The sequence below is a fragment of the Ptychodera flava genome, chromosome 1, assembly GCF_041260155.1.
Source record: "Ptychodera flava strain L36383 chromosome 1, AS_Pfla_20210202, whole genome shotgun sequence".
Classification (NCBI taxonomy): Eukaryota; Metazoa; Hemichordata; class Enteropneusta; family Ptychoderidae; genus Ptychodera; species Ptychodera flava.
In genome coordinates this window covers 58,719,664-58,747,063 of record NC_091928.1, presented here as the reverse complement: position 1 = coordinate 58,747,063, position 27,400 = coordinate 58,719,664, and the positions used below count along the sequence as shown (strand labels likewise).

The window sequence follows — 27,400 nt, the reverse complement described above, 5'->3', positions numbered from 1 at the left end:
ATTGCTACTAAATACTTACAAAGTAGCTATGTACAGCTACCATGTAGTTACAAAGTAGCTATACATTGCTACTATATAGTTACAAAGTAGCTATATTCTACTACCATGCAGTTACAAAGTAGTTATACATTGCTACTATGTAGTTACAAAGTAGCTATATTCTGCTATCATGTAGTTACAAAGCAGCTATGCATTGCTACTGTGTATTTACAAAGTAGCCATGCATCACTACTATATACAGTCCGGGTTATGTCCATAGAGAGGATATTACGATTGACCAATCAGCGAACCTGCCGCCACCAACGTCACGAATAATTAACCATGCAAACCTGGGCTCGTACATTGCAACGAGTTTGGAACTTTTCGGCTTGATTTCGCCCTTTATTTTTAGCACTGGGTAGTTTTTAGATGTAGACGTTACTCACAATGTTTAGTACGGTCGAGATGGTGACCGACACAAGTGGTTAGTACATTGAAAATTACTTATTTGGATGAATTTCCTGGCCGGGTACGACTCCTAGAAATCAGCATTTGACCCTTGTAAATCTACAGTAAGTTATTTGTCGCCAAATATCGCCTATTGTTGGTCAAATTTCAATTTAACCTTGCAATCTGCAGTATGGAGAATGTTTCAAGCTTTGCAAAGATGGGTCAACTGTTTTAGTCGGTCATCGGAGCACGATGGAGCACGATTTTTTTCGATCACCATGCATTCCCGGTACGATTGACCCTTTGCTCAGAAAAACGCGCGCCGGATCAATCGCCGAGAAGTTAACCAAAAGCTGGAAAAGAGAACGAAAAACGTCCAATAACTCTTTGTCGAATATGGTCAAGGGTTAAGAAACTTAGAAAACTATTCCTGAAGAAATCTTACAATTTTAACACGGTAGAACGTCGCCAATCGACTGGAGCTAAGATACTTCCGGGTAGCCAACAGTCTCACGGTGATCACTCGATCGGTGGATCTGTCCGGTCATATCGCTATCTGAACAAAGTGAACCAACATAACCTTTGACCCTTATTACATATACAGTACGTGATTGGTTCTTGCCTTAATTTCATTACATATACGGTACGCCATTGGCTCTTCCTACTATCCTCTATATGGACATAACCCGGACTGATATACTTAAACAAAGTAGCTATGCATTGCTCCTTCTCTTTGTAATTATAAATTTAAATTACAGTTGCTTTATTTCACTCATCAAGAAAGTTTCTTAACAGCCAGATTGATGCAAGACACTGTTACTATGTATTCATACTGTAGATTGGTTAGCTAACTGTGCACACCTTACATCCTAGTTACTAATGCCCTCCACTCACACTGGAGGTTTACTTTGAAACCACATTTTACATTGACAAAACTCACTCAATGCTGGTTAATGCAATCACTGATTTTTCTTTCATTATAAAAGCTGTGAAACTAAGGATTGGGTTCTTTCATGTTTTTTTTTTCAATTTAATTTTATTTAATGAACTCTGATAACTAGGTATCTGAATAATAATAAATAAGCTTTGTTTGATATCAACAAGAACTTGGTTTCATTGGTACACATCTAGAACAATAACTATGATGACAGTATATGGTTTAAGCATTTGCTTGGATGACTTCAAGTTCACATATGATAAATAAAATGTTATAAAATATATAGAGCTTTCTCAGTTTACAGGCAGACCTCTTTAGTATCAGAAAAACAAGTTCAACTGCGTATATGTTTTGTGTGATAACTGCTGTTTTATGTTTAATCACAACATGAATGACCTCTCCATCACAGTCAGTGTCAGTTATTTTTTTATGAAGACAATGAACCACAAACTTTGAATGTACTCATCATACTCTAATGTTAACAAGGCAGCATGGTCATCCTGGGTCAAAGGTCATCTGTGGATCACAGGTTACATCACATTGCTGTAATGATCACAGAAGAGTAGGATTAACAAAACATCACCATGAAATCATGAGTACTGTGGATCTGAAAATATTTCAGGAACACAATGTATGCACAAATATCAGGGTTCCTGACGACTTGTGATCCTGTCAAATAAACTTCCTAGAATAATTTATTTTTATATATACGAATTCTAGCAATTTTTATCATTTCAAAATAAATTAAAATATCCTGTGGTCAACTTTGGCACATAATAGTGAGTATGACAAAAATAAACTAGTGTCCATTTATCACAGCTAGAAGCCATACAGCAATGAACAGTTATATGCTATATGATGAGGATTTCAAGGTATAAACTTGTAACAACTTTATAACTGTAGAATTCTTGTCATCAAAATTTGTCTTTACAGGTAATGATATGCATAATGTTGACATTTACCTTGATTTAAACTGAATGCTCGTTAGCAAAGCTAGACTGACTTGATGAACTGCTCATATCAAATTGATTTTTCCAATCAATACGCTGGGGTCTGTACAAGCCACACAAGGTACATTCAAAGAAGTCTAGCAGATTTCTGATGATGCCACGGCTGTAATAGAGTTAGAGGGAGGAACTATTGTTAATTTCTTTCACATTTCAATGTTTTTATTTGCATCACTGGGACAGTAGTGCAGGTGATCTATCCTACTAATTAATCCTACCATACTAATTCATACAAGACTAAAACGTGACATATGAGTCTACAACAAAACATTCATTGTCGCACCACATTTTATAATCTACACTCTCACTATTGGTTTTATAGAAAGGTGAATTCCACTGGATTTGTCAGTCCACTGGTCTGGTAAACCAGTGTATACCAGTGGATTTGGCAGTCTATTGGTCTGGTAAACCAGTGTGTATACCAGTGTATTTGGTAGTCTATTGGTCTGGTAAACCAGTGTATACCAGTGCATCTGGCAGTCTATGGTCTGGTAAACCAGTGTATACCAGTGTATTTGGTAGTCTATTGGTCTGGTAAACCAGTGTATACCAGTGTATTTGGTAGTCTATTGGTCTGGTAAACCAGTGTATACTAGTGCATCTGGCAGTCTATTGGTCTGGTAAACCAGTGTATACCAGTGCATCTGGCAGTCTATTGGTCTGGTAAACCAGTGTATACCAGTGCATTTGGCAGTCTATTGGTCTGGTAAACCAGTGTATACCAGTGCATTTGGCAGTCTATTGGTCTGGTAAACCAGTGTATACCAGTGCATTTGGCAGTCTTTTGGTCTGGTAAACCAGTGTATACCAGTGCATTTGGCAGTCTATTGGTCCGTACACCGGTAAACTTCAATAATTATGGAATCAGTGATTGTGACAATTTGCAGCAAATCATTTTATATGTACGAAAAGTGAATAGAACAAGATATGATAGAGCATTGAAGACTGCCAGCACTGGTAAACAGAAAGGAATAAATTTAAAGGGGCAGTCTTCAATTCCGTGTTCTTGCAATAGTTCATGTTGACATTGAGTATTCACAGTGTTAGCCCTTAGTTTCCCACTGAAACAACTTGCCCCCAAAGATTGCTATTACTGGCAAATAGATAGGAATAGATTTAAGATTGCTATTACTGGCAAATAGATAGGAATAGATTTATGACTGCTATCACCAGTTCTGAGATGGGAGAAGAATTAAGATAGCTGGCACTAGATCATAGGTAGGAAGATGGTTTACAATGTACTCACTTGAATGGACTTTTGATGGTTCCTCTTTTACCCTGGAAGTGTTTGTATCTATGTTGATTCATGCGTTCATTGGTTGACATTGCAATCACTACAACCTGAAACACAACACAGACAGCTGTCATTATTTTGAAGAATAATTTTGAAGAATAATTGTTTCGTGTCAAAATCACTAAACACAACAATGAGCTAAGTCATAACACTCTTTTGATAAGAAATGACAGAATAACTTTGGCCTAATTCAGTGCTAGTTGGATATTTCACTAAAATACTTGTCTTAAAAGCATGTGATGAAATCTGCTCTTGAACATTTACCTCAAGATATGGCAAAATGGATTGACTGATATGCTTAAAATCTTTTTAACACTAAGTCACTATGGTCGCCATAAGAACATTCTATGAGTTGTGGACATCATCATCTGAATCTTGCTGATTTCAAAAACTTTTCAGAAAAAGAAATTATAAAGTAGCTTACAGGAAAGCGCATGGAAATATTACATAATTTAAAAAGAGTAAAATTGATTTATCATTATTAGAAGTTACGTGAACCTGAACAGTTATGGAATAAACTGACAACATTTTAAACACATTACATGCATATGTGTTGTCAAAACATTTTTGTCATTTCAAGAGTTTCACATAAATTCTAAAACAATTTCTTTTATTTGACAAGTTTGACAATCTATCTTACCTGAAAAGCTATCTGGCTTACTTGACTTTAATACTTGGTAATTTGCCCAGTTTACCATTGCAAGTCATCTAACTAAGCTTGCAAGTTGTGTGACTGAGCTGGTAAGCAGCCTGACTGACCTTTGAAAGCTCTCGACAAAGCTAGGTACGCTATGTGACTAAGTTGGGTTAGTTGTCTGATTTAGCTAGTATGCTATCTGACTCAATAAGTTTTGTGAATTACCTGTAAAAGCTGTCTGACCTGGCAGATGACTGAATGACTCAGTAAGTTGTCCGACTCAAACAGTAAGTTGTCTGACTTAGTTGGTAGTTGTCATACTTAGTTGGTAGTTGTCATACTTAGTTGGTAGTTGTCACACTTAGTTGGTAAGTTGTCAGACATAATACCGGTAAGTAAGTTGTCTGACTTAGTAGGTAAGTTGTCAGACTTGGTAGGTAAGTTGTCGGACTTGTCTGGCTTAGACAGAAAGTTGTCTGACTTAGAACATAAGTTGTTTACTTACCTGGTACATTTGACAGAGCCATAGCAATCCAACCCAAATGACATGAACGACAGCGTTACAAAAAGTCCAAAAGACCCAGGGTGAACACTTCATTAGCGACCATATAAACAACCAGAAACCATCCTTTTCAAAGTCAGTTGGACAAATTCCATCCCAATCTTTGCAAAAGAAAGAAAAAAAAAATTTAGTGTTGTGGGGTTTTGACTGTATAAGGTTTATTCTTTTTTGTCTTTTGCTGGGTTGAATTTAGTTGAATTTAGTTGAAAATGGCAACTTTTATGAATTTGAGTACCAAACTATGTCAAATAAAGTCAATTTAATTAGATAAGTCATCCATTCACTCTCCAAACTCTCAATAATGATGTCTTATTTTTGAAATGTCAAAATTACACTTACTAGTGTTTGTAGTTTTGAAATTGAATTTTCTGTATTTTTTTAAGAATTCACTGACATAAATACACAAACATTTAACATAATTCACCTTGGTACGGCAAGGACAACCCTACACAATATCTCTTATGACTTTTTCACTGGGGATAACTTCAAAGTTGACATCTGTTAGAGTTGATCAAGGGTTAAACTTACATTGCAGAGTTCCGTATATACACCAAAATAACATTCCCTCCAGGAAGAATAAATATCCGATGAAATACTGGTGGTTGCCGCTGCCTGTGAGGTTATCAAACAGAACAATAACAACGGTTATAAAGTATTGTTGTCATTATGCAAAGAGTACAGCAATTGCAATATAGGTCACAAAGAAAATGACAGGACTTATTACAAACTGTGGGATAGTCACTAAATGTACAGATCCTATACAGGGACAATGACAGGAGTTATTACAAACTGGTGATAGTCACTAAATGTACAGATCCTATACAGGGACAATGACAGGACTTATTACAAACTGTGGGATGGTCACTGAATGTACAGATCCTATACAGGGACAATGACAGGACTTATTACAAACTGTGGGATAGTCACTGAATGTACAGATCCTATACAGGGACAATGACAGGACTTATTACAACTGTGGGATGGTCACTGAATGTACAGATCCTATACAGGGACAATGACAGGACTTATTACAAACTGTGATAGTCACTAAATGTACAGATCCTATACAGGGACAATGACAGGACTTATTACAAACTGTGTGATAGTCACTAAATGTACAAATCCTATACAGGGACAATGACAGGACTTATTACAAACTGTGTGATAGTCACTAAATGTACAGATCCTATACATGGACAATGACAGGACTTATTACAAACTGTGTGATAGTCACTAAATGTACAGATCCTATACAGGGACAATGACAGGACTTATTACAAACTGTGTGATAGTCACTAAATGTACAAATCCTATACAGGGACAATGACAGGACTTATTACAAACTGTGGGATAGTCACTAAATGTACAGATCCTATACAGGGACAATGACAGGACTTATTACAAACTGTGTGATAGTCACTAAATGTACAGATCCTATACAGGGACAATGACAGGACTTATTACAAACTGTGTGATAGTCACTAAATGTACAAATCCTATACAGGGACAATGACAGGACTTATTACAAACTGTGTGATAGTCACTAAATGTACAGATCCTATACAGGGACAATGACAGGACTTATTACAAACTGTGGGATAGTCACTGAATGTACAGATCCTATACAGGGACAATGACAGGACTTATTACAAACTGTGGGATAGTCACTGAATGTACAGATCCTATACAGGGACAATGACAGGACTTATTACAAACTGTGGGATAGTCACTGAATGTACACATCCTATACAGTGTTGTCTCAGGTTTTCCTTGTGCAAAGAAAAACCCACCAAACCGTGGTGTTTGTTATTGATTACAGCAATTTATTTGTAGTTTATCAATAATCTAGCATTGTAAACCTTTTTCACATTGGGTCACCTTGTCATTGATAGGTTGCCAGGGCAACGGGGATTCACAGGGAATGTTATTGTAAGTGGCAATCCAAAATCAGTGACACTGAAGTCAAACAACACAATGGGATAAGTCACTTTGTTACTCAAAGAATTTTGAATGAGTTCAAGGGCAGTTACCCCCTAGACTTATACCCACTGAATAGTTCAAGGGCAGTTACCCCCTAGACTTATACCCACTGAATACTAACCTTCACCCTACCCTTGACTGTAGCCCCAAGTAGCTGGTGAAAATGTCACAGTAGTTATAGCCAAGTACTGTAGCAACACTCTTGATGTCATACAAGGAATTGTTGTTAACTACTGTGTTCTAGTGCAGTTACCCCCTGACATTAACCATTGCACATTTGCCCTAACCCTAGCCCTAACTGGTGGGTGGGAAATGTCCAGGTAATAAATTCTTGATCAGTTCAAACTCACACAGTACGGCATCCAGTCAGGGGGTAACCATCCTGACTCATCACATTAAAGGAGGTAATATCACTGATACTGTACAATGGATTGATGTTAGCTACATGTAATGTCTTTAAGGATAGTTATCCCCCAAACATTTACCCAATGCACACTAATCCAAATCCTATCTCTAATCCTAGTCTTGACAGGAGCTTAGAAGATGTTGAAAAAATGTTGGGAAAACTTTCAGGTGGTAAGAACCATCCTGACAACCTTGAATGCAATCATTGTTGGTGAAGACTTACTCACTCAGTTGTCTATCCAGGGACAATGATGATCAAACTTACCAACACAGTTGTCTACCCAGGGACAATGATGATCAAACTTACCAACACAGTTGTCTACCCAGGGACAATGATGATCAAACGTACCCACACAGTTGTCAATTCAGGGACAATGATGATCAAACTTACCAACACAGTTGTCTATGAAGGGACAATGATGATCAAACTTTCCCACACAGTTGTCTATCCAGGGACAATGATGATCAAACTACCAACACAGTTGTCAATTCAGGGACAATGATGATCAAACTTACCGACACAGTTGTCTAAGAAGGGACAATGATGATCAAACTTACCAACACAGTTGTCTATTCAGGGACAATGATGATCAGACTTACCAACACAGTTGTCAATTCAGGGACAATGATGATCAAACTTACCAACACAGTTGTCAATTCAGGGACAATGATGATCAAACTTTCCAACACAGTTGTCAATTCAGGGACAATGATGATCAAACTTACCAACACAGTTGTCAATTCAGGGACAATGATGATCAAACTTTCCAACACAGTTGTCAATTCAGGGACAATGATGATCAAACTTACCAACACAGTTGTCTATCCAGGGACAATGATGATCAAACTTACCAACACAGTTGTCTATGAAGGGACAATGATGATCAAACTTTCCCACATAGTTGTCTATCCAGGGACAACGATGATCAAACTTACCAACACAGTTGTCAATTCAGGGACAATGATGATCAAACTTTCCAACACAGTTGTCAATTCAGGGACAATGATGATAAACTTACCAACACAGTTGTCTATTCAGAGACAATGATAATCAAACTTACCAACACAGTTGTCAATTCAGGGACAATGATGATCAAACTTTCCAACACAGTTGTCAATTCAGGGACAATGATGATCAAATTTTCCAACACAGTTGTCTATCCAGGGACAATGATGATCAAACTTTCCGACACAGTTGTCTATGAAGGGACAATGATGATCAAATTTTCCAACACAGTTGTCTATCCAGGGACAATGATGATCAAACTTACCCACACAGTTGTCTATCCAGGGACAATGATGATCAAACTTACCCACACAGTTGTCTATCCAGGGACAATGATGATCAAACTTGGCGATGCATTTGTCACAATATGAACAGTGTTTTGATCGAATTGGTTTTCTAATCAGACAGGTTGTACAGAAGATATCAACACTCAGTTTATTCATCTCCGCTAACTCAATGATTGTCTGTAGGAGTGAAAGAAACCACATGATAGACATAAGTCAATGCTGGATTAGTTCTGGTTCTTATGGCCAAGACACATTCAAGGAATTGCGGTAGGACTGCCTGGATTGGCCAATACCTTGTACACATTGCCATGACTGAAAGCTGAATCTGACCCAATATCATTTCTGTCAAGTATTTGAACAATAACTGTTAACTCTCCACACAGAAGTGCTTGCAGACCATATAGTTTAAATACAACTTGTATTTGGTATTAAAATCATACTTATACTGTCAGTGATTTACACAACATCTTACAAATCCTTATCATCTTTCCTAAACTGACTTGTCTACTCCTCTGTGAAAATATATCTACTCACAATAAATGTTGTTCTATTTCCAAGTTCATGAAATATCCAGAAAGTCTGATTTTACATTGAAAATATGATCTTGATAAATTTTGCCTGTTGTCTTATCATTTTGTGTTGCTGTACTGCAGATGTAATCGGAGTGTTATTCAACAGAATGGGATGTTACCTTGTCAAATTATGTCAGGTAAGATGTCATGATATGAATGTCAGGGGTCAGCATCATGGTATAAAAGGTCAGGGGTCAGGTGTCATGGCATGGAAAGTCAGATATCATGACATGAAGGTCAGGGGTCAGCATCATGGTATAAAAGGTCAGAGGTCAGGTGTCATAGCATGGAAGGTAAAGATGAAACTTACCCTTTTCTTTTGTTCTTGAGATGTTGAAATAATTCCTGGGTCACTTCTCCATGCTTTGGTGAAATTATAAACTAAGAGAGCTGAGTTGATGAAAAATGGTATGTGAATAGACATTGTGTTGATATGTACACACTCTGTTAAGGAAACAAGTTGCCAAAATTTCTTTGTTTGATAAAGTTTACTGAGTTGATAATTCTTAAATCAGATTATCTCACTATGGGTTGTTGGGTATGTGTTCACAATGAGTACACAGTAATTCAAAACTATAGAAGTTTAGTATACATAGTCTTCTGTGGAGTGGGAGAAGTTTCTCTTTTAATGGGACAATAGGCATAACTTTTGACAATATTTTTTTTTCAGAAAATATATATGCTTTTCTTCTTCAGTTAAAAGCCTTGTAGACACAATGCATTGTGTGTCAATAATAACATTGTGTACAATACAGAATGTTATAAATGATATATGAATATAAGTTTGGACTGAACCAATATCAGATTGTAGTAAACTCATACTGGCTATGTTGAAAAGTTGAAAACTAAACAGAAGTATTTTACAAACAGAATGCAAGTAACAGAAGATTCGTCAAAAGTTAATACTGCTGTAGCTTCAACTTGGAATTGAGCCAATCTTTGTAGAAAGTGAGTCCTGGTATAGTAAATACACTAGTGCCTCTATTTTTGATCTTATTGCTTTGGTTTACCCAGTCGTCCTCTAGAGGTAAAATATGCAAAACATAAGGATATGATAAGCGTGTGGTGGTTGTTGTAAATGAATTAAAGGGGGAAAGTTTCAATAACAAGGATAAACCCCGGTGCGGGGTATTAAAGACCCTAACTCATCGAAAATTCATAATGGCGCTTGAGTGACAACTGGCAACAGCAAGGTAGACCGCTCCGTGAAAATCAGCCGAAGCAATTCTCAAACAAACATTATTGGCATACCATAAACATAGACTGTTTCATAAACACGTAGGCCATATAGGTATCCGCAAAGTTTCACAAAGCCTTTGAAAATTACGACGATTTGGGGAAAAAATCGCTTTCGTAACAAAGGAAATGGCCCCAAGCGAACAGTCGTTCCGCGATTCAAACAATTGTCAATCATACAGTGACGCGCAGAGGTGTAAACTGGTCAAACATTTGCTGTGCATACGAGAACAATTACGATGTAAACAAACCATGTGTACGCTTAGAGTTACATATATATATATAGGCATGCACACAGGATGAAAACTTCGTGGTTGTCATAAACTATTTTACTAACAAGCGTTTATGATGCAATGACATCGCGAAAGTGAGCTATTTTCGGTCGTGACTTAGCAAGAGATGAGTCAGTACCGGTACGATGTATCCTTGCGAAAAGTGCGTACACTGTATTTTACAGAACTGCAGGCAGAGTCCATAGTTTACAATGACATCGAAAACAACTAAATATTAAAGCATGGCGGTAGCCTCCATGATCAATTTAATTACAGTCAGTCAAAGAGAGCCACTTTTTTAAACAGCCCCCCCCAAATCTACGGCCGAAAGTACCGGTACGCTACAGTCGCTTTTGATATAAATGCTAGCCCTGAAAACGGCCGTATGGTTTGTACATGTACACGTGTTCTCACAATGACATGTCGTGTTCGGAGGGTTGGTAAGGTTTTGACATACCGGTTGCCCCAGTAACGTTTGGACTTCTGCTATGAGAATTAAACAAAGCTTGTAAAGACATCAAACAGTATTTGTCAATGCATGGTCAATGTCAGTTCAAGGTGAGCAAGTGAGCGTCGACGCGTCATCACCCGATCTTCTTTGAAAGGCTACTACCTCCATGGGCCTACTGATACGTGTGTCCGAGATCGGCTCATTGAGTTGGCACTACATCGTATGATTTCGACAAAGGTTGGACTTCAATTTCTTCAATAACGAAGATATCTATGAACCCAGTCCCCGGTTCATCCCATTGCTCCGAAAATAAACATAACTCGTGATCGTGATGAGTTGTCCGGGGACAAAGCAACCGAGCAGCCGACCTCGATCACTTACAATATCGTGGTAAGCGAGATTCATGGAAATCTCGATCCTTCCGTGATGTAGTGAACTTATTTTTCTATTTTAGCGATCGGTCATGACGTCGCGTCGTTCACCTGTTTCCTACCATTTTCCTGACCGTGTTTCTCAGTCAATGTTTAGATCGGTAATTCGTGATTTCAACATACGAAATTACCAGCTTCGGATTATTTTTAATGTTTATGTTTATTACTTTCTTGATGATTATTTCCACTACGCGTACTACGTACGGCGCCAATTCCGTATGTAGATATGGCGGTCAGTAGCAGAATCATTCTCGAACCATGACCCAGAACTTCAGTGAATCAACTCAGCAAAAACTTCAGTACATCAACTCAACACGCTCCTGGTTTTAGGAAATTGATATTTTTTCCTTCTTTCTTTTTTCTTTCGCGTATTGCGAAGGCTGTACCTAAGCTTATAGTCAGAGCGTGAGTTGAGAGCAAACAGATTACGCAGATAATGCGAACGATAGCAACCGTTACCAACAGACTCATTATGCAGAGCCGTACCCCAAAACGCCCACCGAAACTTGGCATTAATCCGGATCCCGGTCCATTTCGCCCCGGGCTTTAAGCATATACTTGCATTCTATTAAGGATACACTCCCATTGTTTTGTAGTTTGTTCTAGCTTAAAGGGCCATTATTTGTAACTTTTGACCATTTTTACCTCGGAAAATTCCATGTTGGAGGCTCATATTTGTTGCAAAATGTTGTTTTACGAAGAAACAAACATGATTAGTGATGTTATAGCCACATAAAACTGCTAATTTTTGTTCAAACGTGTTGCCCTTCCGAGCTCGTTTGTTGACGTCTGGCATGCTCAGCGTGCTGGGGAGAACGCAGATATGGTGACGCCGCGATCACGCCAGATGTACAAGTTCACATTTATTGCGGGATCAAAACAACATTGCGTCGTGGATTGCCAGACATCTGGCTATGCAACGTGCTCGGACAATGGACTACGACGTAAGTGCCGGGCATAAGTAATGAATATTTATTTTGAAATTGCTGTAAATGGCTCACGCAGGTGCAGAAGAATGCCTACGTTGCAATCCGCGTGTCAACAGAGTTTGTATTTCTGTCCGGACAAAAATTGTAATTTTCGTTGTAAAATCACATGTTATTTAGTTGTAGGGCACGTAATGTTTCCGAATAATATGCGATTCTCTCTTATTTGACAGGCTATTCACATGAGCCAGTGAACATTTCAATCAAAACTAACGGAAAAATCGCAAGAAGATACAGCTAATGGAACTTTAATGTTGACAAGTTTGAATCAAAACACTGATTAAACATACTTGTAAGTCAGATTGTTGGCCATCAATTTTCACAGAAACTTATTTAATTTATCCAATGATGTTTGGTGATGTTTTGAAAGACATCAAAATGTGATACTATGCAAATTTGAATTCATTGTAACCCTAGTTAATTGAAGACTGATTCATACATGATGTAATCCAAAGCTATAGTTGTCAAATGATTGTGGACACCATACACTTCCTTTACATGTAATACATGTTAGTGGCGGTAAGCAGCTACAGGCTACATGTTACCACCAGAGTCCCCCAGTGATTGTACGATGGTTCCCCTTGGTATTTCAACGCAATCAGATTTAGGGACAGCAAAAATGTTACCGAGGTTCCAAAATCATTTACTAATGTTCCGTTACCTTTGCAAAACACATTGTTTGTGCCTTTAACCGTATTACTACCAAACCCATTGTTATGGAAGGTGAGTGTGGACCACTTTACAGTGTAAGGGAGTGAACAGCGTAATATGAATTCTCACCACCTTAATCATTTTTGTCTTGTGCTAAGTGGGCCAGGTGCATGATATTGAAATGTACAGAGAGTGAAAAGCTAACTTCTCACCAGGGCAATAGTCTAAGTCAGTGATCTCATACATACTTCTAACACACGGGTAATTGCTGCCATGGCAAAAAGCTCTGTTTGTTCATGAAACTAGCTGAACTTATTCATCTTTTCATCTTTTGGGCATTTTTGGCATTAAATTCTAAACTTTACTTTTGATTATTTATGTATTTGTATGCGATTTACCTGTAGAAATACACCATATTGAAAATATGATTGGCTGCCTGAGACTTTAATAACTCACAGTGTGTTTGTGAAAAAGTCTTTGAACAATAAGGAACACTGAAGATAATGGACTCACAAACAAGTCAAATTTATTAAATGTATATAAAGGATATAGGGCCAATAGAAGACAAACCATGATGTGTACATCAACAGTTTGGTTGCTAAGTACACAGACACTGGCGTCACGTTGCCATAGCGCTCATCAAAGAACATCCTGTAAATATGAACAAAATTTTGATAAAATTATGACAGCATGCTTTTGGTAAAAACATATACAATAACATCAATTTAGAAAACAAGATTGGAAATTTACATCTGCTTTTTCAATTCAAGAATAACTAGTTTGTCCATTTTTGACCACCGAGTACTGTCTGTAGCCCTTACATGTATGGACAACCACTGTTCACTACTAAAGGATTTGAAAACTGTCACAGAAATATTGATGTTTCAGATGGTAGTTTTCCTTGTTTTTCAAGCCATTTAGACTGACCTTTGACCTCACAGTTAAAGCTAGATGTCTTTCAATACTCACAAAGTGAAAGTGGTGTTTCTTAAACAACATTGCCTGTGATGTGTGAATATATTACATTGAAGTTATCAAGGGCAGTTATCAACAGATAAACATCTCCATGTTTATTTTGTAATGGCCATCATCTGCTTTATTTTCACCACAAGTAAATATTCTGATGGTCTGCGTCAACTCCATCAACAATTTTAGCTGAGAACCTTGGAGTACATTCCTACATAATATCAGATGACATTTTCTGAAACAGTAAAAGGAATAATTTGAGCGACTCACCTTGACACAAACCAGAAGAATAGATAGGTCAGACCTAGTAATAGTGCTTTGATGGAATAGGAAAGTTCTAATTCCGGGATAAAACCAATCAGGAAAAATAGAAAAAATGGTACTGAATACATCACCCTGGTTCTATAAGTCTGAAATGGATAGAAAAAAATACTACTGCAAAAACAAATTCCACATCCCCTACACTTGATAGGTTCTGTAACATACATGTAACTCTAGTGCTACTTCCACAAACACAAAGTAATATGCACTGACCATTATGACAACAAATTAATGACTGGGATGTAAGATTTCTGAAAATGCTGTCAACATGGAAGACATTGCAAAGACAGTCTGTACAACCTCACTTTGTTCTTCCAACAAATTACTCTGTTGAGTCGATGGACATATGTCAATAATAGACATTCGATCGTAAATAAAGTGACAACAGCTGAAAGTTATTATCACTCATGATTACATTCACAAATGACATAATTCCTACTGGATAAAGACATGTTTCTCTAATCTATGCAAGACTTCAAGGAGATTGTTAAACATCAACATGTTGATTTCCAATGTACGGCAGGTGCTATCATTAAAGCAATTAGCACTGTCCAGCTTATTTTCAGTACAACACTGATTCAGAAACACTGAAACTGAATATTTGTATCAAACATCAAACAAATCAACACTTTTCACGTCAGGATATTCCAAATGAATAAACAATTTTAGCCGCCGGGGGCGCTGTTCCAAACCACTTACTAACCTTGTTCATAGCTAGTCTGTTAAGGATTCCCATACTCTTGAAATGAGTTGTTCCTCTGTGTTCTTGGATTTTCTTGACTGCATACAAATTTTTCTTGGCAAGAGCCAACTTGAAGACACTTTCTCCCTGAAATCAAAACAACACAGCCTTACATCATCAGAGCTTTGTCGCTAAAAAAATATTCTGAATGAAAAACGTCAGAAAAAGTAATAGTAACTTTCTACAAATCATTGATTGATAATACACCTTTGATGTCAGAGCACAGTCGAATAATGAATTAGATAACTTTCCTTGATTTGTCTTTAAAGCAATCTTTTGATGATTTCTACATGACATGGTATTGACATTTTGGTGTGAAACTTGGTTATGATCAAAATTCCATGACAGAATTCAGGCAAGATATCTGCTAGTATTAAAATGTTTGATTCTCAATCAAACTGATAGATTCATACCAACTCAAATACCAGGATAGAGTTGAAAGGTCACATAGGGGTCAAGAAAATGTCAAATTCAGACTTGTCACAAATGAATCAAAGTGATTACACTATTACCTTTGCATTTTCTACATGGGAATCACTACCAGCATTGAGTAAGACTTGAAAGACACAGGAGTTTCCTGACATCACTGCCCAATGTAACGCTGTATTCTGATGCACTCTGTCTTGTAGATTAATACTGGCACCCATGGTTAACAACAACCTAGCTGGATCCACTCTGTATAAATATATCAACAGTTCATGTTAAATGTTAGTAAAGGCGGAAACAGGTATTTGGTTCAAGGAATGACACTCCCTGGATGTTTAACCAATGGCACTTGCCCTGACTCTGTTTCAAATTGGTCTGTCAGAGCTGTCCAACTGATAGATGTTAGGCAGTATAATCCTGATACCTAAACATGAAAATTGATGAAAATTGCACTCAAACTGGAGTTGCCACCTGCAACTGATCATTTTTGCAAAGCTATAGAATGAAAGGTTCGGTCATGTGAGGGCGCCATACAACCTCTGACTTTACACAATCACTGACAGTGGAGTGTTGGATAGTTGTTCTCCATTAAAATCTTGTTGGAACTAATAACATCACAGCACCTATTTTATTGACAGTCAAGTCAACCAAGACTGTCCACACTGTTTACAAAGAGCTTGATCAGATTAGCATACTCACAAAGGTTGCCTGTCTATTGTAACACCCTATTACCTGTCACACGTATAAACACAAATAACTAGCACAGTCCCTCATTTGTTCTGTCGAAGTCAAACAGTCGCCAAAACGATCTACTAGCTCTTAAATAAAGGATAACTTTGCCAGCAAATTTTTTCCAGTTGGTTTCATAGCATGACTAAATGATTTCCAAACTTTATCACCAAGACAGTGAGTAAATACTAGATGACTAGAGAATTGTGGTGAAAACAGAGTGAAGAGACAGATTTGAGAGATTTAACAGCGTGAGTCTGAGAAGACGTATTCATAATTTTACGGATACTGAATGTCTATGATTATATATGGCAATGGAAGTTATGGACATACTGGAGATACATTGTGAATGGTGCTGATTGCAATGACGTCATTTTTCTTTCATTAATATGCATTAACTATTTTTCCCAATTTTTGACACAAGAACAAAATGAACCTTCTAGTGTTAAAATACAGTAGATACTAAAAGTCACAATAAGGTATGGCTAAGACTACAAGCTGCAATAACAGCCAAGCATGCAACAACAAAATTTGTCCTGAATTTCAAGCAGCAGAGTCCAATGTTGCCTGAATGCAGCTATATTTCGTAACAAACCTGAAATTGCGAACAATGCTATTGATCATTCTGGTCAAATCGCAATATTAGGCAGAAAATTGTTAAGTGATTTAATATTACTCTTGCGTTCATCCTTTTTTGCATACATGAAATGTATAGACTTATGACATTTTCATAACATCTCTTGCAAATACAGCATTGCTGGTGAATATCAAATATTAGAGCAACGGTAAAGAGATGTTCTAATATCTGGTTTATGTCAGTTATACTGGTAAAGTTAGAGAATCCAGAGTCTCTCTGCAAACTTTACATTCTCCTATGCTAATCTGTGTAACAGCAAAGAGATTAATTTCTGTCATTTGTACTTGAAAAGATCAATCCTTTCTAACAAGAATCAAGTGTTTCCGAAAACTGTGCATTCAATTACACTAACTAAGTGAAAAATATTATGTACATTCCTATATGTGCCAAGAGGGTACACATTCCCTTGTTTGGGATGTACCGGTAATGTTTTCATTACAACGTGCCTATCTTACCTAGTTTTCTCTCCAAATTTTCGGGGTTACGTACACATGACGACCGTATGTTTTATTTCCATTTCAGACGAAAAACAGTTGATCGAATCTTTTACACATAACATTGCAAAAACAGTATTTCCTATGTAAAAAATGCAATTTTATCATTTTTCTAATTCCCGAAGTTGTCAAATTGAAATTAGTTCTGGTTCACTTTTAGTCAGATGATGACCATGCGGCCTGCAACATCATCAACAAGTTACAATTGAATTGTATGGAACATGCAACGTTCAATATATGAGGCATGTAATAAAACACAAAACTTTTAGAATACAGAAAGTTTGACGCAGACTGGTGATACTTACGAAAACATTCTGTAACAGGACCACATCAATGGTGTCATTCCATTCTGGTCCATCAAATCTGGATCCTGTAAATTCAAAAGAAAAATGTATAGCTTGAATTATTACCAAAAATTAAAAACAGGTAAAGTTTGTAGATGCCCGAAAATTGGAAGTATATTCACAATTTACTTATATTTAAGTGATATTGTCCTACAGTACAAGATATTTAAGCACTGCAATCGACAGACTAACTTACCAAACTCAACTTGCACTAAGCAAGAGGCACCAAGAATGCAGTGTGACCAATCTGACTTGCTAAACTCACCTCACCCTTAGCTATAAGATATGCTAAGATTGCAGTGTGACCAGACTGAGTTGCTAAACTCACCTCACCCTTAGCTATAAGATATGCCAAGATTGCAGTGTGACCATGCTGAGTTGCTAAACTCACCTCACCCTCAGCTATGAGATATGCTAAGATTGCTGTGTGACCAACTGACTTGCTAAATTCACCTCACCCTTAGCTATAAGATATGCTAAGATTGCTGTGTGACCAAACTGACTTGCTAAACTCACCTCACCCTTAGCTGACTTGCTAAACTCACCTCACCCTTAGCTATAAGATACGCTAAGATTGCTGTGTGACCAAACTGACTTGCTAAACTCACCTCACCCTTAGCTGACTTGCTAAACTCACCTCACCCTTAGCTATAAGATACGCTAAGATTGCTGTGTGACCAAACTGACTTGCTAAACTCCCTCACCAATAGCAATACGATATGCTATGATTGCCGTGTGACCAGACTGACTTGCTAAACTCACCCCACCCTTAGCTATAAGATACGCTAAGATTGCAGTGTGACCAAACTAACTTGCTAAACTCACCTCACCCTTAGCTATAAGATACGCTAAGATTGCAGTGTGACCAGACTGACTTGCTAAACTCACCTCACCCTTAGCTATAAGATACGCTAAGATTGCAGTGTGACCAGACTGACTTGCTAAACTCACCTCACCCTTAGCTATAAGATATGCTAAGATTGCAGTGTGACCAGACTGAGTTGCTAAACTCACCTCACCCTTAGCTATAAGATACGCTAAGATTGCAGTGTGACCAAACTGACTTGCTAAACTCACCTCACCCTTAGCTATAAGATACGCTAAGATTGCAGTGTGACCAGACTGAGTTGCTAAACTCACCTCACCCTTAGCTATAAGATACGCTAAGATTGCCGTGTGACCAAACTGACTTGCTAGATGCACACATGCACAGCCTTCACCGTCAAGTATGGATGGATCAGCACCATATTGCATGAGTAGTATAACCATTGGTAGATGACCCTGTCTTGTTGCCCATTGTAATGCCGTGGAATTCAATTCACCTCCTAGCTCATCTATTATTGCACCTTTATTTATTAAATACCTGTGAAGAAACAAAACAATGTCATAAACAGATTATGTTCAATCTTGGAACGATGTAAGTGAAATTCAACTGTCAATTTTTCTAGCAAGCTGAAATAGTTGTTGGTTAACCTATTATATCTCACTCTGATCCACTCAACATCTTTTAAGTTTAAAATTCAGTATTGTTTTTGAAATGAGATCATACACTCATAGTCATCATACACAGATAAAGGTATTGTTTGATAAAACTTTGCAGATTTTTTTGTTTCGCCTGCTATGCCACCAATGATGTCATATTATTGGAATCTCTTGGACAGCCAAGCCAAGATATAGAATGGTCAATGTTATCTGTGACTTTGTAGCCCGACATGTACATGTATGTATGTATATTCCACAGCTCAGTGCTAAAACAATCAAAGTACAGCAATGGTCAATGTGATCTGTGATTTTCCTGCCTTATATTCCATAGCAAAGTACTGAGAAGAATCAATGTACAACTGACTAAAATAGCATGGTGGGGAGGATTCAAAGCCAGTGGTATGCATGTTACCTTTTGTTGTGATGAAAGGTAATCAATGCGAAATATAGTCAAGGATGCCTTTCAGTTCAAGCCAGAAAAAATTGGCCCGATTGAATCATCGTATACAGTTATCGCAGCACTGTACTGTATTTTAAGTACTTTCTAACTCTGTTCTGCTAGACATACTGCAGAATGCTTTGAATAAAATGAAAAAGTTTTTTACTTGCCCCAAGTTTTCTTAAAAATACTGTAAAATACTTCAAATCAAAATTAAGATGTGTGCAGTTTGTGAATGTCAAGATAAACCTTGAACAAGACATAATAATCAGTGCAGTTTATTTCTCTGAGTGAAAGGAAACGACAAAATATCTGATTTACTTTTTATAAACATTTGTGTAGTGTTGTCCAAGGAATATCCGAGTAAACTCCAAGACATGGATGACTGACTTACTTGACTAGATCAATTCTATTATTAATAGCAGCCCAGTGTAGTAATGTAACATTTTCATGATCTGGTTGTCTTACATCATACCCTTCATCAACAAGTTCTTTAACTCTTTCCAGTATTCCATACTGTGTTGCCTTGACGATGTCCCATGAACTGTAATCGTCTTCTTTCTTCTTGATGGTTGGTTGTTGCTGTGCGAGGAAACTGTTGACATCAGCCATGTTGGGTGGTATTGGTGCTTGTGATGGGTACGGTAGAGTTGGATCATAGGTTGGCTGGACTGGGTAGGGCTTATGTACATGTCCCTGTCAATGAAAAATATACAGGTTAAATTGTCATGTTTACTTTCAACAACCAAATAAATAAAATACAGTAAGAGTATATATAAACTGGACTTGTAGAACATGTTGAGTGAAACAAACCCAAATACATGAGAACTTTAAATGACTGTACAGATCTGGTCACACAGCACATCTGATACATGTAATTATCATTTACCCATGCCCATATTGCTTCATCCTAGTGATGTTCAACGTAAAATATCTGCCGTGATATTTCACGGTAAACGTCGAGATATGCATGATGAACGTCATCAGTTTTAGAGTTTTCCCGAACTAGATTAGCATTTTGTTGGTGAACAACGTACACAAAAAAATGGCTGCCGCTCCCTGCCTGCAAAGCGATGTCGCATGTCGCTGACTTAAAAACTTGAAGGGCTTCGAGGAACACAGGTATTTTTGGTTGCAAAATACGGAAATAAAATGTTGAATCTTGAAATGTTTTCCCATGGTATTTTTTTGGGTCAAGTTCCAGCAAACATTCTGCCATTCGCATGGCGCCGGCACTGTGCATGGTCTCCCCTGAACAGGTAGTGAGCACGTGGCGTAACAGCGATGTCGCACACGCGATGACTGTTGACATGGCAACTCAGGGTAAATAAACAAAATGGCGTCCCCTCTCCGCACGAGCTCCGTGCCGTACGACAATCGAAATCAAGATAGATTTAAAGCTGAGCACAGTTTTTGATCGGTTACAATTGTGATAGTAGATTACACCTTAAAAGGTTCCTTCTGTATGACGATTTTTGTGTCTTTCTTCTTGGGTTTCATTGAGATATGGACGACTAGCGATGTCGCACTTGATGTTGACAGCTTCGTCGTATACTTTATGAATGAAGCCTGTTCACATATCATTCTGATATTTATGCGCAAAGCGTAATAAAGTAAAGCCTAAAAATTTAAGGTTTTCCATTCTATTAGTAAAATTATGGGCATGGGTATATGATAAATAGGTTATAACCAAATATCGCCTTTTCCTTGTGTCATATCAGCATTCGTGTCATTTGTGCTGTGTCAGACACTAGACGAAGTCCAGTGTCTGATGCAGCACTGCACAAATGACACGAATGCTGATATGACACAGGAACAGGCGATATTGGGTAATAACCTCTAAGTATTTTACAAAACAGTGCAAACTATTCTATAATTTTGGAAACCCAACTAACACTGATCCTTGTTACAGCTTACAGTTACTAGATTGATTTTCTTTAAAGGGAAGGTATTCATCAACTTCACTCACAGAGAGTAAAGCACCCTTACAACCAATGTAACACGAAAGGTTTACAGATACAGTGATGACAACCACCTCCTTTTAGATAGAGTGTAAAATATTTTGATCAATGTTTACACCAAATCTGATATTTCACTATTATCATTTGATTTGATGAGTCATCTGTTAAATACTTATGGATGAACAATCTGAATATGGATTATTTTTTGAAATGTCAAAATGCTTACAAACTTGAATTTCTCATTATCTTCAAAATACCATGAGCTAAAGCAATTTGCCTCAGCATTGACTTTGCAGAAAAAGGTAAAGTGAAAAGGGTATGTTACAATTTTCCAGACATTTTTACTGGTATCTTTGAATTACTTGATTAACTTGACTGAGTGAAATATGAGTGTTGAGTTATGAAATGTTACAACACAGTCTCTCCATCTCCAAATTGAAACTTATCCATCTCTAAAGTAACTACAATGTACCGACACTATACAAGATGAGCAATGTGTCTCCATTAACTTGATATGTCATCACATACCTTTCACTAATGAGACTTTTGCATATTATGTGTACTGTACAGGACATAAAGGTACACTTTACATTACAATACATGTACATGTACTGCTACTGTATAAGGCATGGGACACACTGAGAAGAGCTTTCATACTTTAGTATGTTGTGAATTTTATTGTAATGGCAAAGCCAGTCAGTTGTGAGTTGTGCCTGGGGGATTGAAGGACACTCACAAAAAGTAGAAACTGATAAATTTGCACAAAATGAACTGTTGAAAGCTATACTATGTTGACCTGATTTTGAGGACTGCATGTTTATGACCTTTGAACCTAAATTATCAGCATAGGTCACTGGTCAGATATATTCCACACAGTGTATGAACCATTGCAGTAGATTACTTTAAAACTCTATCTCAGATCAATGATTTTTGACATCATTGGTATAGGTGGTATTTAGTGTTTCTTTCTAAACACTCTCCAACACATGCTGGCTGTCAGCGTTTGCAAGGACTGACTGGATTTATTGCTGCCACAGAGCATGGCCATTGTTAATAATAGCCATGTGCAGTTAACCTTCATACAATCATTGATTTTACAAGTCTGTGTAAATTTTTTAACCACTAACCCAAACACTAAATAGGTACATATTTTGTACAAATCATGTGACTGTTCAGTGCTGGTTTGACAGTAGACACACAGCTCACACTGAGTATGGACACACAGCTCACACCAGGTATATAATACAGATCACACAATGTAGACACACATTAACAATGAATTTCCTACCAATAGCTCCCTGGCATTTGATTCGTCATTTTGCCATCCATCATCCACAACTACCATCTGGATTGGTACATCGCCATGAAATGACATTTTCTAAATCCAGTCTGATCTCAACGGAGCTTGCTAACAGTCATTGAAATGTTCAAGTTCTCTAGAATCTATGATTTCATCAACCAACAATCCATTCATGGATTCTACCAAGCTATGCTTCTATGTTGACCTTTGACCTCTTTTGAATATCAGTAAGGTAAATAGACACACCTAACTTAGGTCTGATTACTCAGTTGTTGCTATGGCAACAATTTACAGAAACTATGTTAGCCCATGGTCCTTGGATTGTGGTTAGCCCTTGTGTAAGTTTGGCTTGATTTTTTGTTTATCAAAAAAAGATAATTGGTAGTGTATATTGACACAACATAGTTTATGTCACAGACAGTGAGGACTGATAGTGAGGCTGTCAAGGTCAAAGGTTAGGCTAAGGGACACACCAGAAATCAACTCAATTCTGTAAAAGTACATTTTCACTCCTAACAAGAATACAGAGACATTCAGAAAGGGTCAATTACAAAGTTTTCATACATGTACCGGTACATGTCTGACAAGAGTCCATGATATCAGTCTTGCCATGGGCACAGCAACTGTTATCTTGTATTCTAAACCATTCATCTATTATTGAAGATGCATCTTTCAAATTGACAGGTCTGTTGACATTGTTGAACTTGATTATAATGCATGGGTTTTTTTTTGCATGTCAGAAGCATCAAGTTTTTGTAGATTGGCAGAAGGATGACAAATTTTCTGCAAAATCTTTCAAAACAATTGAGATTGTTAAAAATCTGTGCTTGCCCATGTTTTGTTTTATTGTGACGTCTATAATTCTACCAATATTTATATCAACAAAACCAAAAATAACAAATGACATAGCTTTTCAAGTATGTCAATACAATAGGTACAAAATAATATAAATAAAGATGCTTACAATGTACAATTTTCCATGCACAAGTGTGGATTGCAGAAGTAATCATACGCTCATTGAAATTTTCTGTATCACTGTGGCAAATTGTTTTGCACTTACTTAGTAAGTGACAATGCTGAGAAATCACATCACATATGGTAACCTGCCAAAAAGGATCTAAAATCCAAGTTTGGCTATCATTGACAAACAGTTCACTGTACGTGACCATAATTAACCCCTTCATTATCCTAATGCAGAAAATTTTCAGAGCCATAATGAATTACTATTGACCTTGATGGCTGGAAAATTCCAGAGAGTGTGTTTGGTAGTAATCATACCACACTGTGGCAGTCAAAGGGTTAAAATATTTAATGCATCGTCACAGCATGAAAACTAATGAATTGTCATTACTGCTACATGTACTTGACTGCAGTTGAACCTGAACCAAAAACTATACACCTGTACACATCTGTGTAAATTTGTAATATCATAGGCTAACCAACCAACTGGCACAGGGTAGCTAATTAATTTCCATTGAAAGTGACAGTTAATTAATTGACTGCTCATAGTTATTGTTTGCTTTGATAAAAATATTGGGGGATACTCTCCATCAGAGGTGTTGATGGCAACACATATGGTAGGGACGGCAAGGAATAAGTTTACATGTGCTTGTACTGTAGCTTGCTGAGCAAGGCTACCCAGCATACTTTGTGCAAAGACGGTTATGGTGGCTGTTACATATTTCATCTCAAATGAAAAATTATTGATGTGCTTTTGTTTATTTTCAAATTCTCAAGTTATGTTTTTAACTTTATTGATTGCAAATCAGAGTAGAAAGTATGGAAGCTGGTGCCATGACATGCAATGAAGCACTCGTAAACATTGTGAGATTGCTATGGTGACAACTACAAAAATTTTATTCTTATCATCCTTCTATAATGCATGCGTACATGTGTGAGTAAGTGCTTGCAGCTCCGTTGGTGACCCGCGGCCCGAGCTATTAAGGGAGTACACAACTCAAAACTGAAGGACAAACTTTTGCTAAAACAGCTTTAAGTTTTCCCAATCAAGAATACAAGCCAGGGATCAATTTGAAAGTTGTGATCCAAGGAAAACAAGTGACATTCAATTTACAGACATTTGATATTCAAAATGGCCATTTCTATGTAAACTCTACTAGGAAAAATTAATCAAAATTAAAAATAAATTATTAGAATTAGCTGCTATTCAATTTACACAAAAAATAAGATGTTGAAATGTTAATTTATTGCTCTGGCTTTAAATGATATCACACAAGCAACAGAGTATTGTAACAATATTAGAGTTCTATTTATCATAGGATGAGTTAAAAATAAATTATAGTATGTTGCTGTTTCAGAAATGGTGAAAACTGTTCCACTACCGGTAATTGGCATTCTAAATTAATATCTAATGAGTACAATTTCTGTATTTCACATTGTCCCTTTACAGTCTATAGGACACACACAGCTTGACAAAACATATCATTTTGTAGTTTTTATGAATGATGAAACTATTGGAACCAAAGCCTGAATTCAAGATCTGACTTTGCTATGGTATGAAATGATTGCAAACGTACTGTAAAAATCCCTTGTCAAGTCCATGCAATTAAATACCTGGGATTGACTTTTGTAATTTCTTTAGTGTCTCAAGTGTCCCAGTCGACACATCCTGTTCTCAAAACATTGAATTCTGAACTGTCGATAGCGTTTTTTATGAACACACGATCTCTCTGTTTGTTTACAAGGGATTCAGAGTCAGCCCATATGACAATATTTAATTTCATAAGCTAAGTTGTAAGCTATGATTGCAATAAATTTCCAAACTGAAAGGTTGTTTCACTTTCTTTCACTATAATATGATAGTGAAATACTTGATACTTTCATTTTTACTGTCACAGTCAGAAACTATTTTCTCATATAAACTCTCTACTTTATCACGCGACAGAGACTGCCACGACTTATCATTTCAAATAAATTCGTCGTCTTACCTGACCGGGTAAAATCGTATGTTTGCAACTCACTTCATCTGCGTCCGCCATGTTGACTATGTGGAATTGTGGGTAATGAACCTCTAAGTTCGTGAGTATTGCTTAGGTGTGACCCTTTAACCGCGGATATTTTCTTGTTTCGAGCTACAAACTACTATAAATCTCAAAATTTTTGAAAACGACGGATGCAAAAGAAAAATAAAACAAAAACAACAACAACATCAACAAAAACTCTCAAATTTCTTTCCTAGGGTCGTGCACGGTCGTACAACATATCCTGACAAATACCGTGCATTCTTATGCATTTCAACAATTTTCAAATAGGCGGCTATAGGCTTCATATAAACGAAGAAAGGCCATCAAAGTTATTTGGCAAAGTTTTTTCAATCATTTGAAAGTTACAAACCTGGTTTAGTAATATGCATCAAATGCTGAAGTTTCTACACATTTGCCTTACATTTATTATTTCTGGGAAAGGCACAGATTATCAACAAAAAAGTCATGCAGCCACAGACAGGAAGACCATCTCCCTTGAAAATCACACAATTTGACAAACAGTTCGTCACTATCTATACACATCATCAGTTGTAGTCAAAGAATGCCAAATGAAAAATTTTTTTCAAAGAAAAACACTTCAATTATCCTGATTTATGATATTTTTTAATCTTAAATTTTGCAATTCTTTGCTCGTCTGCAATTTGTATTGATTTACATTTAAACATGTTTATATTCCTGTAAAGGGAGAAATGTTTCTGTTTTGAGGAAAATATGGAACCTTAGAAGTTACCCCGGATATTAAAGAATAGAATACCCAGGAATAATCAAAACTGAAGTTCAAAGTTCATGATTGTCTTGTCACAAAAATAAACGGATAGTGATTTATAAAGCTTTAGTTTGAAAACCATTCTCTGAAGAACTCTTTTACCAAATAGCCGTTGTGTTAAGTTAGACATAGCATAGTATAAGTGAGCAGGGTATTAGAGTTGTGGTGTCAGTAACATACAACAAAATAACACGGATGTCTAGTCTGTAGAGGGCGCTATTAGTTCAGCTGTGACTGGTCAGCCCTCTCTCATTACTTTACATATTTCATGTTGATAGTATATCTGCTGTCAAAAGCTTTTAGCGTATGAACAGACTTTTCAAAAGTATAAAGACTTTTCACTCTTTCTAATACAATTAAAGTTCTTATCTTTCTCACTTCCTCTTTGTTCCAATATCCATTGTCATTTCTCTCAGTCAAGTTCAGGTCTTTTATTTTTTGTTTTGGTTTATTTATTCATGCTTCACTTTATTTGTGTTGACATTTCATGCCTCGTAAAATTTAACTTTCCAAATAAACCATAGAAACAACAGATTATGCAAATCATCAAGTTTAAACTTTAATAACATCTTTATCTTTCATTGATTTGCTGTAAATTTGTGACTTGTGAAATGAGTTACAATGCAGTATTGAGAATTTTTATAG

The 27,400-nt window shown here is 36.9% G+C and overlaps 1 protein-coding gene across 2 annotated transcripts; it reads right to left on the bottom strand.

Moving 5' to 3' along the window:
• Positions 1-409: 409 nt before the first annotated feature.
• On the bottom strand, positions 410-26,002 carry LOC139141966 (palmitoyltransferase ZDHHC17-like). Of its 2 annotated transcripts, none has more exons than XM_070711752.1 (15): positions 25,933-26,002; positions 20,118-20,419; positions 18,943-19,165; positions 17,764-17,828; positions 15,685-15,847; positions 15,134-15,259; positions 14,380-14,519; positions 13,694-13,794; positions 9,427-9,551; positions 8,523-8,721; positions 5,395-5,478; positions 4,810-4,967; positions 3,620-3,714; positions 2,329-2,479; positions 410-1,909 (listed from the first exon to the last, which is right to left on the bottom strand). In XM_070711752.1, exons 1-14 carry the CDS (start codon positions 25,981-25,983, stop codon positions 2,335-2,337), a joined length of 1,977 nt encoding a protein of 658 aa, XP_070567853.1. In that variant the 5' UTR covers positions 25,984-26,002; the 3' UTR covers positions 410-1,909; positions 2,329-2,334. The 2 variants fall into 2 exon arrangements, with proteins under 2 accessions (XP_070567853.1, XP_070567860.1); XM_070711759.1 differs by lacking the exon at positions 25,933-26,002 and adding an exon at positions 22,973-23,146 and having other exon boundaries at positions 8,565-8,721.
• Positions 26,003-27,400: the final 1,398 nt, after the last annotated feature.